The 17,001-nt window shown below is 53.1% G+C and overlaps 1 protein-coding gene across 4 annotated transcripts in view; it reads left to right on the top strand.

The window, feature by feature from the left end:
- Nucleotides 1-17,001, top strand: part of DENND1A (DENN domain containing 1A) — a 463,104-nt gene that overhangs the window by 430,771 nt on the left and 15,332 nt on the right. For 3 of the 4 annotated variants that reach the window (XM_054726915.1, XM_054726916.1, XM_008155330.3), the window contains one exon: nucleotides 12,918-13,006. In XM_054726915.1, coding sequence (XP_054582890.1) covers nucleotides 12,918-13,006 — 89 coding nt within the window. Of the gene's footprint in view, nucleotides 1-6,500; nucleotides 6,561-12,917; nucleotides 13,007-17,001 lie in introns of all 4 variants that reach the window. The other variant, XM_054726917.1, reaches the window with a different exon arrangement.

Below are 17,001 nucleotides of genomic sequence, written 5' to 3'. Positions count from 1 at the left end.
GACAGAGGAACCCAACATCTGTCCAGCCTCCTCATTGTGGCTGCCAGGGCCTCCCCATCGTGGGCTAGACAGGAGTCTGACGGGAAGGGGGCAACTCAGAACACCATTCAGACACAAAGGAGCAGAGGCCCTCTTCTGGGCTGGCCTCAGAGGCCAGATCTCTCATGCTTCCAGCTGCCACCGGCATACCCCACCTTCTCCAGCCCCCAGAAAGAGAGCTTCAGGGGCCCTGGCCCACCCACCCCACCCCCCACCCCCCCAGGCAGTAGCCTCTCCATCCCAAGCTTTGTATGTACAGTCCTTGGCCTTCGTTGGTCGTCGTGGCCTCAGGTATCTATGTTCTACCTCCTTCCCCATACCACAGCACCTGGTTGGGGCCTGGTCTGTCACTCTGCTGACTTGGGCATTTCACGTGTATGGCCCTAGGTAGCACCTGTCCTCCTCCCTGAGCTGCTCTCCCAGCAGTGACATGGGGATGCTGATTCTGAGCTCGAAGGGATGTTGAAGAGATAGTCCAAGGTGTGACCTCCATGGGGACTGAGTAAATCCATATGTAGGTTCCTTCCTACATACATCACAGGACTCCTGCCCCTGAGATGAGCTCTTCGACCCTCTTCTGAAGCCTGTCACTCACTGCTGTATGTGGCCCTGGACAAGTCTTTGCCTTCCCTCCTCTGTGAAATGGGGTGATGACCCTCATTCCAGCGTGAGGATTCCTCCAGCTACCAAGATTGCTGGTTAGGCACCAGGAACAAGGCCAGCAGGAAGTACTTTGGCTCCGCCCACTGTGTAAACTGCCCATCCCCCGCACCCACTGCCCTCAGCCCCAAGTCAGCGCCTGGCAGGCAGCATTCTCCACCCTGCAGCCCCAAGCAGGGCGCCCACTCATCCATGCTGCTCAGGTAATTAAGTTGATATTCCAACAGGACTCCCCTCCTGACCTTTTGGAAACAAGGTGTTTTGCTGCATCAACAAATTAACTGCAAATCAGATGCTGTCCTCATAAATGTGGGTTTCCTATCAAATGAGCATACTCACCTGGCCCACACGGCTGACAGATATAAACTCCAAGGGCCAGGCAGAGGCCACAGAGTTCCCCTCTCTCTGGGACACCCGTGTCAACCACACTTTCACACTTATCCCGTGCTCACATCTCCCAGTAGTCCCTTAGCGAGGGGTGGGGGATGCGCTGGCGACATGGAGTCCTGGGTAGGCCCCTGTGGCTGGAGGGTGTCCAACCTTAGAAGCCCACCTACCCTCCTCCCATTCATCTTCTACACCAAGGACAGACACTGAGACCTGGAATAGTCCCCTCTCACTGCACTGAGGAGAAAATCCACACTTCTTAGGCAGTCGAAGCCTTACATTATGTGACACCCCCCCACACCAGCCCCTCTAAGGTGCTCCCCATCTTCATATTCACCCTCGGTCTAGTCTTGTCAGTCCACTGTGGTTCCCCTGTACCAGGCACCTCAGTTCCCTACCACCCCATCTGCTGGAAGACCCCTCCTTTGGACCTCCACAGACCTCAGGCCCCTCTGTCCCCTCGTCAGAGCCGGAGCCCTGGGAGGGCGGTTCACAGAGGTACCCTGTGCCTGTATAGGGCAGACACTGTCGGTTAAGTGAACGAACCAATGAGTCACATGCCTCTGGAAAGCACCGGAAAGAGATGCTCAAATAAGGAAGGGAAGGTGGCAGTCCCCTCTTACCAGCCTTCGCAGGCACAGATCTGACAGCAGAGTCTAACTTCAGACGGGACGAGGATTAGAAAAGCCGTGTCAGGAGGACTTCACATGACTTTGGAAATCTGGGTTGACAAGGATAGCACAATGGACTGAGAATACTAGCTCTGTGACCTCAAACTAGTCCCTTCACCTCTCTGGGCCTCCTGTTTCCTCTCTCTATAGCAGGCAAATAATTATTCTCTAACTTGCCTCACCAGGGGATGTGAGGCTCAAAGGAAAGAGGAGAAGGAGAAAAGCTTTGAAAGGGAAACGCATCGTATAAATAGAAGAGATTACTATTAAAATCCAGTCTCCTTCAACAGTGCTTGACTAACAGTGCACTCCCTTGGAAAACCAAGGTCCTCGCATCCACAGGGCTACTCTGGGAAGACGTGTGGGTCCAACGGGAGGAGAGGATTGGATGGTCCCATTTCCTCTTGAGGATTCCAGGCCAGAGCCTTCCGTGGCTGTATTACAGGCCCGCAGCATCCTCACACCAGGGCTTGTGACTCAGGAGTTATTTCTGTTTTAGTAAGAGTCAACTGAGGCTTAGGTCAAGTAACTCACCCAAGTGGCAGAGCCAATACTGAACACAGCTAGAAAACGACAGAGCCAAGATGTGCGCCCATGTCTGTCTAACCCAAATACTCTTTGTCCTCTCAGAACGCCATTTTTCTGTGATGTAGGACAAGTCCCATTAGGTCATACATTCCTTAAGGATAAAGGCTGTGACTTCTCCTGAATCCCTGCTCCCTGATCCCAAATAGTTGTTCCTTAAAAGTACAACTATCCATCCACCCTGTAGAGTGAATCTGCTTCCCCATGACCATGACCTTCAGGAGGGCGGCGGCTTGTGTGGGTCATGGAAACCCACAGCCCCGCCACAGCCGAGCTCGGGCAGTGCCAGGTGAATTGCGAAATGGAACCCTTCTTACCGGCCCTTTGAACTCACTTAAGGAACAGTAGCCAGTGCAGCCGTGTTTTGATCCAGTGAGCCAGTTGAGGATCACACAGCCGTGCAGAGGTGCCCAGCCTCTGTTCTCTGCTTCTGGTTTAGCCGCCGCCTCTTCCAGCCATGGGAAGCACACTGGACTCGCAGTCAGGAGGCCTGGGACCAGCTCCCGGTGCTCCCAGTGCGGGGCTTGAGCAGCTCACTTGACATCTCTCTAGTCTGCTTCCTTGTCCACAGAAGGATATACCTTCTGCCACTAGGGCCACGAGAAGAGGCTGTGGGCGGGGGCGTGAGCAGGAGGCTGAGGTGCAGAGAAGAAGAGAGCAGGTCTCTGCCCTTGGGAAGGGCTCCTGGCTCCCCTGCATGACATTCACCGGGTGTTATAGGGAAAGTGAATCTGTCTTCAAATAAACTGGGGAAACAAAACTTTTAAGAAAAAAGGAGTTTCTTACTGAAAGTGGCCTGAGGTGACCTCTGAAAACGGTTCGCTATTCACTTGACCCAGAAACCCCACAAAATCATGCAAATCAACAGATTCAGCTCTGCATGTTCACTTAAGAACAGCTGTGAAACTGCCCAGGCCATCAAGGATATGCATATCCAAACGCCTCCAAGTATCTGAAGGATGTCACTTTACAAAAGCAATGGGTGCCGTGCCGTCGTTACAATGGTGGGGTTGGTACGTGTGCCCAGGCTATACAGTGGGGCAGGGTCGGTGGCCCAAAAAGATTGCTGAATTTTTGCTGTATATGCTTTAAAATGCAGAGAGTAATGCTGGACTTAAGGGTTTAGATGTAGATTCTCTGGTCATTGAGCACATCCAGGTGAACAAAGTTCCCAAGATGCAGTGCAGAATGTACCAAGTTCATGGGCGATTAGCCCATCCATAGCCCTCCCTGCCACACTGAGAGGATCCTGCTGAAAAAGAGCAGTGTTCCAAAACCAGAAAAGGAGGCTGCACCGAAGAAAAAAGATATCCCAGAAGAAATAAAACCTTATGGCCCTGAAGTAAATTCATAATATAATGCTAATGAAAGTATTAAAAAAAGAAAAGAAAAAGAGAGTTAATATGGTTTTGCCTGGTTAGGATGGTTTTTTGTGGGGGTTTTTTGGACGGGGGGCGGGGGGGGGGGGGGGCGGGGTGTTTTTTTGTATTGCAAAGACTTCCTTTGCTGCACTAACAGTCATTGTGAATCTCCAAAGGGAACAAGACAGTAGACAGCATCTCCCAGACTTGTCTGGCTAGAAACCCCCCTTTCTCCCTTCATACGGTGCATCTCCTAGGATGGTGTTTCTCAGACGACACCTTGGGAGACACCAGCCTTCCAGCGAGATGATTTAAGCAGACAAGTGGCATGATTGGGCATGTGTCGTGTTCTGTTTAAGTCCACTCTGGAGCAAGTGTGGAAGGTGGGTTGGGAGGGGGAGCGGCTGGAGGCAGGGAAACCTGCCATGTCTCTGATCGGGCGCTGTGGGGAGAACTTGGCGAACATCATCTCACTGAGTCTTCCTAACAGCCCCCTCCTGGAGGGAGTGCCATTACCTGCACATACTGATGAGGAATGGAAGGTTGGGTGGTTAAAAATCACCGGCCCTAGGAACCCAGAGGGCAAATGGGGGCTGAGGCTCAGTCCAAGACTGTCCCACCTAGAGGCTGCCTCCTGAGCACTTGGCCACATTGCCTCCCCTGCCGGCAAGAAGGGAGATGGCCAGGTCACACATGCCGAGCAGTGAGGGCTGCAGAGCTATAGGAGTAGAGTGGCCAAGCAGATGGGAAGGGGGGTGAGAGCTGGGCATCTGGACAGGGACAGCGGCCTCTGCTCCATTCTCTGTCCTGCTTGCCCCCAATGAGCTGTGTATGTTGGGAGGCTCAGTGGGTGGCATCCTCAACCCCAGATGGCCTCCAACTGAAGAAGGCTCACTGAGCAGGGCTTGCCCACACTCCCCGCTAAGGCACAGGATCTGGGAAGTCACAGTACATTTCCATCCAGAGGAGCTCACAGTGTGCCATGAGGAACCCAATTCTCCACCAAGTCTCTCAGCAGATTTTCCCCACAGGCCACTCTGATAGGCCCTGTGCAGGGCAGGGATCCAGGGGGGGCTGGGACACACGGCCCCTCCCCTCCAGGAGCCGCGTCAGAGAATGACCTCTGAGGTTTGTTCCCTGAAGGATCCCTCCAGCCAGAAGCTCTGTCCAAGAGAAATGTCATGGGAGCCACACATGTGAGGCACATGTGGAATTAATATATTTAACCCAAATATCCAAAATACTTCCATTTCAGCACGTAATCATTATTAAAACTGAGATATTCTACATTCTTTTTTCAAATTTTTTTTTTAATCTGAAATCCAGTGTGTGTTTTACCTTTAAAAGCATGTCTTTTTTGTTTGGTTTTGTTGTTTTTTGAGAGAGAGTGGAAGGGAGGGAGGGAAAGAGAGAGAAAAAAAAAAACATTGATGTGAGAGAGACATACTGATTGGTTGCCTCCAGAAAGCACCCCAACTGGGGTCAGAGATTGAATCTGTAACCAGGTATGTGCCCTTGACCAAGAATCAAACCCATGACCCTTTGGTGCGAGCAAACTGGCCAGGGCATTACAGCATGCCTTAAATTGGACTCGCCACACATGGCCATTGGCTCCTGAAGTGGGCAGTGCAGGTCTAGGCTTTGTCGAATAATGATGTACCTTCATGAACTGCGTGGTTGAATGAGCAGGAAGCTACTGGAAACCTCCCAGGGTTTGCTGAAGTCCAAGGTCTCAGTCTTGTGTGGGCTTTTATTCTGACTCTGCCTACCGGTCTCCCACACTCCTCTGGGCATCTGCATGGGCAGGCCTTTGAAAGAACAGAGCTTGACTCTCAAGATAAAGGACTTGAGAGTAGAGCCAAGAAGTCTGTGCTCTTCTGTTTTTTATCCAAATTCTGATTTCAAAAGCCAAGCATTTTGTACAAATTTTATTTGTTCACCAGACGTTTATTGAGCATATATTTTCTTCCAAGGCACAAGGATTTAAACATTTGAAATATAATGGGGTCAAATATACTGTGACGGAAGGAGACTGGACTTTGCGTGGTAAACACACAATGCTATATAAAGATGATGTATTATAGAATTGTACATCTGAAACCTATATAATCTTATTAACCAATATCACCCCAAATAAATTTGATAATATTTAAAGAAAAGAAAGATAAAGGGAGATGGGGCAGCTACTTCCTGTTTGTGATAAGTCTCACGTAGCAGGGAGCACATAAGGCATCATCTGGCCTGGGAAGAATCTTAAAAGCCAGTTATATGCTTGCCAGGCAGATCAGGATCAGGTAGGTCATCCCACCCAGACGGCAGGCAGGAAATAAGGCATGAGGGCTCTGGGCCATTTGGGGGTCTGCCTGGTAAGCAGGCATGAGAAGGACCTGTGTGGGGCATGGCAAAAGCCAGATCTTGGAGGATTTGGAATGCCAGCCAAGACCCTTGTTGCACCATCACCCAAGGTCAGATGAGGGAGGGGGTGGGGGGTTGCAGCAGAAGTCTCCAAGCTGAGGTGTGGCATGGTCATATTGCACTTTAGTAGGTCCCCCTTGGCCTGTGTGGACAATGGCTGGAGGAGATCCAGGCAGGGGTGAGGCTAGGATGAAATTAGCAGAAAGGAAGGCCTCAGAAATGAAATGTGCAGGAACCAAGGCCCTACCAGTTGATCCTACCAGGCGTCAAGGGTGGCCCTCGAGCTGTGGCTTGGGGGACTAGATGCTTACTCTCAGGCTGTGTGTGCAAATGCATCAACCATCTCATGTGTACTGATGTTCTAAGTTTCGCTTTAATACAGCCTCAAAGATTCCTCCGTCCCACTCGCCCGCCGCCTCCCAAGATACAGCGCTGGAGGCCCGTGAGTAGCCAGTGGTCCTGCCCTCCCTCCTAACACTGCCTGGGCCGCTGTCCCCGCCTCACTAAACCTCCTCGGGAGTTTGAACTCAGCTGCCTTGCAAAAGAAACCCCTTCTGTGTGGCATGAACCCGAATTTGCATTTTCTGGGCTTCTCTCTCCTTTTTCTGAAGCAGTTCGGGGACTTGAGGTCAGAGGTGGAGGTCGCCGGGGGCCGCTGTTGTGTGTTTGCCGTGTGTGTAGCACAGGAGCCGGATCTCCTAGGTTGAGCCGTGTGTCTAGCCGTGTGTCAAAGCCTGGCTCCAACCGCCTCTTCTCTCAAAGCCTGGCCACACAGTCTCAGTCCCACCAGATTGGGATTTAGAAATTCATTTGATGTCCCTCCCCAGGGCCGAGGCTACACCCCAAGAATGTGGCGCAGCTCAGATGGAGGCAGGTGCTCCTCCTCTGATGGGCCTCACCTGGAGCTCACCTTCTCATGTGGTGACATGTGGCAAAGGGGTAGGCAAGAGGGGAGACCCATCACTGTTTTTTAGAGAAATGCAGTGGAAAAATACAGTGTGGGTCCCGCATTCAACCGAGGTGATGTCATTTTCCTTATAAGCTGAGACTTGGCCATGCCCAGGCATAATAACTCTAGCAGGTTCCTTCTAGCAGGGAAACTTGCCAGGACCATTTGGTGAAGGCCATTTACCGAGAGAAGAGTCCCTCCATCTCGCACTCAAAGCGGCCACCGCTCCTGCAGCCCAGCAAGAGGGGTCAGGGTTCCACCCAGTAGCAACTGGGGTTTCCCACAAACGGGTGTCAGTGCCCTCCCACCCTCCCCAGTGCACGTGTCCAATCCACCTGTGAAAGGCGTGGCGGCCGAGGGGCGCAGGTGGCCAGGCCGAGCTGTGTCTGTTTTTAGTCCTCGGTGCACCCACAGCATTAGTGGGGTGGCCACTCTCTGTGTGGCTGTGGGAAGTTCCAGGGTACTTCTTCCCTTCCCCCCTGGCCGTGTGTGGGGGTGAGAGGGCGAGAGTGGAGGTTGGGGGGCTAAGATGCCTTCTCCTGTGGCCGTCGTGATGGACCTCTCCCGTTACTACTCACTCAGGGATCGGCACAGTGTCCAGGGCTGGAGTGTGTCCGCTCACTCAGGGAGAAAGGCACAAACAACACAGAGAACCAGCGTGGGGACAGGCAGCCGCTTCTGGTCAGACCTGTGTAATGTAGTGACTTTCAGTGCAGTCCTTAGCAACGTGGATGGGGGCATAGACAGAGCTGGACTTGAATACCTGAGCCCTGGGCTATGGGCGAGCCCTAAGCTCCGAGCCCCACTCTGTCCCTGTGATATACCCTCATTCATAAGGGGTTCATGAGCACGAGCGTAGACAACATCCGTAAAGCCCAGCACAGTGCCTGGCACACGTAACAGTTCTTAGTCGTCCTAACGGGTTTTTAAACCTTACAACTTCTAAGGAGTGACGTGGTTTCTTAATAACTATCATTGGCTAGGGCTTTTCTAGGCAGCAAGTCATTCTTGGGCCCATCATCTGTTGAGCCTCACAATCACCATGAAGGAGGCCCTGTCTCCACCCTGTAAGAAATAAGACGAACCCCAAATTCAGGGGTCCTGGTAGAACCCAAAGCAGACTCGGGAGCCAGGCAGCAGGCAAATACCTTTACTCCTGCAGGAGGGGCCCAGCACACGGTCTGGGAGCACATGCACATGCACATGCACATGCACACCGAGCAGGCGGTCTGCTCGGCCTTTTAATCCTGACGCCTGTGACCTGACCCTCACTCTTGATTGGAGCTCAGGCGCACAGTCTTTTGCGATTGGCTAATTCAAAGGGAGGAGTTGGCCTTTGCCATTTCAAGATGGCTGCCCCCAGAGGAACTGCAGGTCATGGGGCCAAAATGGTGGCTGCCAAGTCACACAGTCCAAAATGGCAGTTGTCTAAAATGTCCTTTGACAGAAAAGATGACTTGTTTATTCTTACAACCCAGTTTAGAGATGAGAAAACCGATGCTTGGCGATGTGGCCCAGGTCCCTAAGCTGCAGGTGGGAGTCACCTGACCCGAGGACCCGTGGCCTCCCAGCATGCCGAGTTCCTGCCGCTCACTCCGTTTCCATAGAATTCATCTCAGCGTGGAGTAGGGGCAGAGCCTGCAGCTAAGAACCACCAGCAGCCCGCTGGGCTCTGTGGCATCTCTGGGGCAGTATTGGTCCTGGCAGGAACACAGGGTGAAGAGCATTAACATTGACTTTCTATGGGCCTGGGACTGTGCTGAGCACTTGAATCATTGCTTGTTTTTACAACAGCCAGAGAAGGCAGGTGCTGCTTCCCCAGTTTGCACCTGAGACCACAGAGATGATCAGAGGCCCAGCTGTCCCTTGAGCCCAGGTCTGCTCTGCACTGCCTCTCCCTGCTCCTCACCAGCAGCCTCTCCTTAAGCCAGAGTTGTCCGCTGGGCAGCGCTCAGCATTCCCAAGAGAGACCTGGGACCCAGGGCAGGCAGGGGCGCTCTACCCGGGAGGCAGCTGCCGTGGACTCCCTGCTGTTGTCTTGCCATTGTGGGCACTTATGCAGAGTTGGGTAGAGAGGTAGCCACCTCCTCTACCAGCTAAGGATGTGGGGATGCAAACGAGGCCCTGAGGAAAGATGCCACTGGACCTGGACTGGTGCAGGAGGTGACTAGCCCCACCCTTGGGGCTGCACACCCTTGGTCCCCTTGGGTCATGGCGCACTGAAGAGGGGGGTGCTAGCAGAACCAATTTTCCTGGGCTTGGAAGTCAGCGAGGCCTGCCCTGGTTTGAATCACAGCTTGGCACTTCTTGGCTGTCTGACTTGGGCATGACGTTTACCTTCTCTGAGCCTTAGTTTCATCATCTGTAAAATGGGTTTAGCAATACCAACCTGGTGAAGGTAACGAGGTCATACATGGTTAACGCCTAGCACAGTCCCTGGCATAAAGTGGGCACATATACTCAACTTCTGCCAACCTGAATACCTTCTGCCAAGCAGGGTTACTGTGGGGCTGGTTTGGGAATCCTAGGTTTGTGCTGCCTGGGCCCTGTGCACTCATGCAAACCTGCCCAGTGGGCACCCCCGCACTCAGGGGTGAACCTGGAAGACATAGGATGTGGAACCCCTCACAGGCCTCTAAGAGGATGGTCTGATAAGCTCCCATGTCCGGAGCCACGGGCCCCCACTGGGCTTTGCCGGTCACCGAGCTGCAAACGTTCAGGGCAGCAGTGCAGCCGTGGCCCAGGGTGCTGGGAGTGTGCAGGCCAACCACTCGGCCTCTCTGGAAGGAGCTTTGTAGCCTGGCACCTGTGGCTGGAGTTCAGATGTTACTGGAAGATTTAGATTTTTCTTTTTAAAAGTGGAAAAAGGCAAGAGCAGAAGAAAGCCTTGCCGGTGTCGGATGGACTGAGGGGCGGCGCCCAGGCGTGCAAGGAGAGGCAGGCCGTGCTCGGTGGCATGTGAAGCCTTTATAAGCTCGTATTTATTACTTCTTGCTCACCATTAAAATCAAATGTACTCGGTGCTTTTGTATTCAGTACACATTTAACCCTGCCGACTTAGATTTCTCAGGTTTTAAATCCGGTGGGGAATTGGCTGGTTTCCCAACTTTCCCCTCAAGTCCCCCTTGAACAGAGCTCAAAATCCCTGTTTAGCATTTTCTCCCCTGGCGCTGCTGGGATCCTTACACGGGTGGGGCCATCGCTGTTGTGTGTGCTTGCGGTTTCTTCCCTCATCCCCAGCCCCCTCCCTTCCTAAGCACCCCAGAAAGACAACGTGATCGCTGAAATATGACGAGCCAGTCCTGTTATTTGGGCTTAATTAAACCATTTTGTCTCTGTGTGTCTGCCTGGTTGCAGCTCTAACTGTGGATCTGCGGCCGTGTGTGTGTGTGTGTGTGTGTGTGTGTGTGTGTGTGTGTGTGATTGGTGCATGTGTCTTCGCCTCTTATGTGTGTGCCCCTGAGAGTGTGTATTTGGGAGACGTGTGCATGTTGGCATCTCAAGGCCTCTGCATGTCTCTGGATGGTTGTCTGTGGGTGTGATACTGTGTCGGGCTTTGTCCACACCAATCAGGTGTGTGTGACTCTGGGTGTGTCTGTAACGGTGTGATGCAGGCGACTGACTGTCCCCGGGCCTGTTGTGCCTTTCTCTCCCTCCCCTGCCTTCCCGGCCTCCTTGCTCTCCACCCCCTCCCTCTCCCGCTCTGTCTGTTTTATCATCCCTAATGAAGCAGTCTCCTCCATCGATCCTGCTGATTGCCAACCCATTCCTTTTGTTTGTTGGCGCGGAGCCATTCAGCGGCACTCTGACAGCTCAGCTCGTCTAATTAGCTCTGTTGTTCTTTTTCCCCATGTTTCACCACGTTGCAAGTTCAGTTGAGGTTGCCACAAACTTAATCCCCCCATTTCAGCCACACAAGTTCACATTCCTAACCCGCCTTTATTGTAGCAGGGAGCAGCCATGTGCAAGGACAGGCTGATAGGCCTTAGTGTCTGCCCTTCCCTGAAACCCCCACCACGGGCCCGGGGCAGGGCAGAGCTGCTCCATCGCCCCCACAGCACACGCCTTTGTGGTGAGAAGTCCGGGGGAGCATTCCAGCCAGGTGATCCTGTTTACCAGCTGCCTCTGGCTCTGGTCCAGGAAACCAGTTCACGGTCAGAATGGGTGGGGGTGTCTCCACCTGTGTATCCAGCAAATGGTGCCTGGATGTCTGCTTTGAGGCTGCACTGTCCTAATAATAGTGATAGCAACAGAGACGGTATTGTGCACTTCTTAGATTCCAAGAGCAGCATTCATTTGTTTCGGGAAATCTTGCTGAGTGACTCCTCGAATACCAGACACTGAGCAGTATGCTAGGCGAGGGTAAGGCCATCACAAATCAAATCTTCTAACTCAGAGACACCCCACCCGCTTCCTTTTGTCATTGACAAGCTCTCGGAGAAGCAAGGTGAGCATTTATGGAGCCCCACTGTGTGCCATGGTAGCACTCTCCCGCGTCATTTCAGTAGGTCATCACGGTAGCCCCACAGAGGAAGACAGCAGTTTGGTGGGATACATTTGGCTTTTTTGGCCACATCTCTGAGTTGCCAGAAGAGACTGAGCTCAGACTGGCCAGTCCAGAGGAAAAACTGGTTCGATCAGATTGCAGAGAACGGCGGGGGGGGGGGGGGGGGGGGGGGGGCCTCGATCAGACTCCATAAAGACTTGTCTTTTATGCAGCCAGCTTCATCTGTACCTAAGCCATTGTGCGGTGTCACCCACAAATTGTGTGGGGTGGGGTTCAGAGAAGGGGCAGGCAGGGATGGAACGTGAGTGCTCCCCTTCCCTGACCTGTCCGAGAATCTCAGCCATCGAGGTGTCTCCTACTTGGTCCCTCAGCTGCAGAGAGAGAGCAAGCCTCCTGCACGGGACTCGGTCCTGGTTGTTGGCCACGAAACTCACAGGTAGACTTCTTTGGCTTAGCTCCCTTCGGGCCGCTCTGGCACTGGAAACGTCCAGCGGTGACAGAGCCGAAGTTAAAGCCATGTAATGTTGATGAGACTAAATGAGCATCCTTCTAGGGGCACGCAGACATGCGCAGCCTAACGCCCATCACGGGCTCCACGGGGGAGAGGGTGTCCTTTTCTATGTGTCCTCGTCTTGGCTTTCAGAGGCAGCAGACCAGGAAAAAAATAATAATAAAGAAAAAAAAAGAAAGAAAGAAAACGATCTTGCCACTGCAGCCCACAGTGGACCAGGAAGCTGTATGCTTCACTGTCAAGTACACCCACCCCGCCCCTCGGTGTGGTAGCCCCGGGGTGTGCGGCCCTGCTCTGGGGCACTGCTCGGGATGCCCTGGGCAGTACTGTCCAGTGCCATGTTTTGCTTTCTTCCCTCTCCCATGTACAGAGGACAATAAGCATCCTGTAATTTCGTTGTAAAAAGAACAAGATAAGCACCAGGTGAACCCTGAAAACAAAGTCTGAGTTACACTTTTGGGTTCTACCAAAGCGGTTTCTGGGTTCTGGAAGGAGGCAAGTGGGGCCGTATTAGCATGAGGGCCCCTGTTCTGGGTCCTGTGTAGACCGAACCTCACTGCACCCTCACGGCAGCCCTGGGAGGAGGCGGGGGACCCACCCCGACCTGCGGATAAGGAAACCAAGCTCTCAGAAGAGCCTTTCCCGACTGAGGGGCCACGGAATTCCAGCTCAAGTGTGGCAGTGTTTTCGCGACAAGCAGAGCCTTTGTAGCCCGTACCGTAAAGATCCCTCAACGTTTATTTTGGGGCCACTTATCTGAAACTTCAGAATGTTCCCGTGTGGCTCTTCCAACTCACGCCTTCTCGGGGGTTCTCCCCTGTGTCCATTCCAGGTGCGCCCTCCCCGTCCACATGTCGTCAAGAGACCGAAGAGCAACATCGCAGTGGAAGGCCGGAGGCCGTCCGTCCCGAGCCAGGAGCAGTGAGTACCCGCGGCTCCCCTCCCCTCTCTCTGCAGGAGACCCAGCGGGGCCAGCGCTGGGTGGGGCCCGCGCCGCAGCCCTGGCCTTCGGAAGGCTTCCCTAGGAGGTTCAGGAGCAGGGTCTGGTCTCAGTGTCTGTTTCTGCTGGCCGTTGTCACAACAGTGGGGAGGCCCCAGAGGCCAAAGAGCCAGCCACCTGGGCTGGGTTTTGACTGGTGATGCCCACAGGGACAGGCTCAGGAGAAGGTTCCAGGCCTTTTCTGATGGTCAAGAGGAGAGTTAGGAACCTGGTCAAGGTGACAACGAGGGCCTCTAGCCTCCTAGACCTGGGGCACTTGAAGGCTCTGGAGCCCAGATTCATACACAGGACTGTCCTCCCCACTGCCCCACCCCCACTTGGCTCACCTGTGCCATAGCCTGTATGTTGTCTCAGCTTTGCTTTAACACCTCCCCTCGGGCCCAGAGGTCTTCAGGGCAGGCACTAGGGTTTATACGCAGCATAGGACCCACGTTGGAGTCACTTGCTGGGTAGATGGTAGGTAGATGAGGTAAATGATGAGGCAGGTGTCCAAGCAGTGGGCAGAGCTGCCTGGATGGGTGAGGCTTAAACTGTACAGCCCCCGACTGGAGAAGAGACCACTGCTTCCATCAGAGGGTGCACTGCTTCCCTTGATCCCCAAGTGCACAGCCCCTGGGGCCCTGCCCAGACAGCTGAGCCACTACACACTGGCATCCCGTGATTCCTTGAGAAAGTGCATGAGTCCATCTTGGTCGGGTGATTTTGGAAACCAAAAACATTGCCCCAAGGAACCTGAAGTCCCTTGGGTGCAGAGGGGAACACTCCTCATGTCTGCTCTCCTCTCAGAAGAATTCTCGGGGAGAGAAGTTTGGGGAGATGGCGGGCCCCGGCCAGAGAAAGGAGCCAAAGGGAAGAAAGGATTCTGAAATGTCAAGCTGTGGCCGAACCCAGGTTACAGTGCACTTCCCCTCCTCCAGGATTCTCTCTTTACGCCTCGGTGTTGGTCGAGACTGTTTGTCCTATAGAACCAGCCTACTCAGACAGCCTCAGCCCTTGTCCAGAAGGCTGTAGGAGACGGAGGGGGAGGAGGGGCGGGGGGGAGAGTGTGTGTGTGTGTGTGTGTGTGTGTGTGTGTCTGTCTTGGGAGATGCTTGGTTATGCACAATTTGGAAGAGAGGACTCCTGAAGTTGGGTGTAGGCTTAACTTTTGCTCTGACAATAGGACAGTGGGAATAATTGAGGAATAGGTCCCTGGCCATGACTGGCGTGGATTATGATTGCCCCCTTGTGGAGAAAATGCTGCATGGCATCAGAGTTCCTCAGACCCTAATGATTTCTCCTTAGGGGGATGAAATCAGTCACTTTTCTTTAAAGCCACCACTTTAAATCTGGGCTAAATCTTTTAGCCACTGCACTGTGGTACAGGGCCATGGGCCTGTAGATATTGAAGTGTGAACCCAGAATATCCCTGCCCCGCACAGAACCACCCTGGGCCAACATCACTGCATGTTCTGCAGGCAAGCATTACCCACTTTGTGGCCAGGTTCCCAGTTAAAGGTTGGGCTTCCTAATCGCCTCTGTTCTCATGGTGACGGGATGCCTCTAGTGTGTGCCAAAGAGCCCGTGTCTGGTAATCCCATCCTCCTGGTTGTGCCCAGAACCGTGTTGATACCGCTTTTTGTTTCTTTTTGCAACATGCCTTGTTTTAGATTTCTGTTCAGGAAACATGAAATGAACCACTGGTGGCATGGGGCTGGCTTAGTGGGTTGGCACACTGGCAGCGATAAACAACAAATGACGGTTCTCTGTGACCACACATCACAGATAAAGAGGTGCACTTTGGGACGTCGTTCCAAGAGTTTCTGTTCACATTTTTTAGTGATGGGGTGGGGTGTTCTCCCATAATGCCAGTGGTGTTGCTGGTGCAGCCGGGTGTTTTCCTGCGTCTGTTCCCATGCTGCCCCCCCTCCCCCGCCTCGCTCCTCCACTTCCACATGCCCTGTCACAACAGCACTTGGATGTGTTTTTCTCAACTGTCATCGGCTCCAGCTGGCAAGACCAAGTTCTTAAAACACAGGAAGCATCCAGCGGAAAATATTTTAATAAAACAGACTCCTCATAAAATATTGTTCTAGGGAGGAAAGAACCCAGCTCCCCCAATCTGTCAGCATTGTGCTGGGAGACACGAGAAGACAAGCCAGCAGGCAGGAGCCGTTCCTAATGGGCCTTTGTTGCGGATGGTTCCGTGTTGGGCACACAGATCAGTGCCTGGCCCTTTAATCTGGCCTGGATTTTCTTGAATCATGGATGGTTGTCTCTACTGGGGACATCTAAGTGCATCAGAAACATAGAGGATTTGGGCGACAGAAAGAGATACGGGATCTTTGAAGTGGAGGGAGGGATTCCATCCTCCTGACTTCTTGCCCCAGCTCTCACTTCCAAATAGCATATTAAGTAATCAACATTGTGGACAGTGAGATGGAGCTGATTAAGACGAAGATGGTCTCCACAGCCTCCTGCAGCAAGCTGCTCGCGCCTGGAACTCATCAAGGCCTGCAGCATCGGCCGCCAGCTCTCGGCCAGTCCATCACTGAAGCCATTTCTTCCCTTCCAGATGATGTCCCTCTGTCCACTCGTCTACCCGTTCGTTCAACAATATCTTTGAAAACCTACTAGGTGTGAGCTGCTTAGGGTTTTGAAAAGAGGCCTTTAATGGAATCCCCATGCTGATTCTTGTTGACTTGAATTCCCAAAATGAATTTTTTTCCTCTGTCGAATTTTCTTCCTGAACCGACAGTAGATGCCCTGGCCCCTTAAAACCATTTGATGGCGACTGGGAGAACACTTCAGGAAAGCTCTCCCTCTGTTTTCCAGTTAACATTAGCTAATTAGTAGTCAGTGACTATTTCTCCCCAAGAACTCTTAGCTGCTCCCGTTATTCAGAACGGCTGATGGGCTGCCCGGAACACTCCCTAGGGTAAGAGCTGGTGTTGGTAGGGATCGGGCCGCAGGGCTGGGGTCAGAGGCCAGTTAGCAGCAAGTAAAGCCGTGCTCCTCTCCTGTCCTGGGCCTCTTAGGCTGGTGTTGGTTTCTCCTTCACAGAATGGGGACTCGAGCTCAGAAAGTGTCCTTGGCCCGTGTCCCAGGGTCATCCAGTTCGAAAGTGGCAGGGCCAGGGCTCCGATGCTGCTGGATTTCATTCTCCAGTTACACTCTGCCGCCCATGGGGGTCTGTTGTCAGTCTGGCTCTGCCGAGGCAGCTCCAGGTCCTGAAATGACTTGTCCCCCGCGCCACCCTTCCCCTCTGGTTCCCTGGAGTTGGGAACCGGAGCTGTTCAGTCATCTTCCTGCCAAAGAAGCAGTGTCCACTGGAGCCTGCGTGTTTCCGTCTGGGAAGGAAAGAGAAGCATCACTGACTGACCATCACTTACTATTGTGAAGGGTAGGGGTGGCTTTCCCATTCAACAGATGGAGAAGCTGAGGCTCCGAGAGACTTCCAGTAACTTGCCCAAGGCCTCCAGGCTTGAAAATGGCGGGGTCAGCTGTCTGAGGACAGAGGCCTCGCCCTTTCGTCTGCCCCATCCAGGCTTTCTGTTAAGAACCCAATATGCTCTGGCTGGTGTGCTCAATGGTTAGAGTGTTGGCCCTTGCACCAAAGGGTCATGGGTTTGATTCCCAGTCAAGGGCACATACCTGGGTTGCAGGTTCTATCCCTGGCCCAGTAGAGCACGTGCAGGAGGCAACCAATCGATGTGTCTGTCTCAATCGATTTCTTTCTCTCCCTCTCCCTTCCCTTCCTCCCTTCCACTCTCTCTAAAAATCAATGAAAAAAATATCCTCAGGTAAGGGTTAACAACAACAACAAATGAACCTAGTATGACTGCCCTACTCTGAGTGGTGAGGACAGTGGCAGCCACAGGGGACACTGTAAGGGTCACAGCTCCCCACCTGTTAGAGGTGGGCCTTGGTGGTTTCA

Source organism: Eptesicus fuscus, chromosome 15 (genome assembly GCF_027574615.1).
Source record: "Eptesicus fuscus isolate TK198812 chromosome 15, DD_ASM_mEF_20220401, whole genome shotgun sequence".
NCBI lineage: Eukaryota > Metazoa > Chordata > Mammalia > Chiroptera > Vespertilionidae > Eptesicus > Eptesicus fuscus.
Note: the sequence above shows the minus strand (reverse complement) of the source record. Positions and strands in the feature narration are given on the sequence as shown.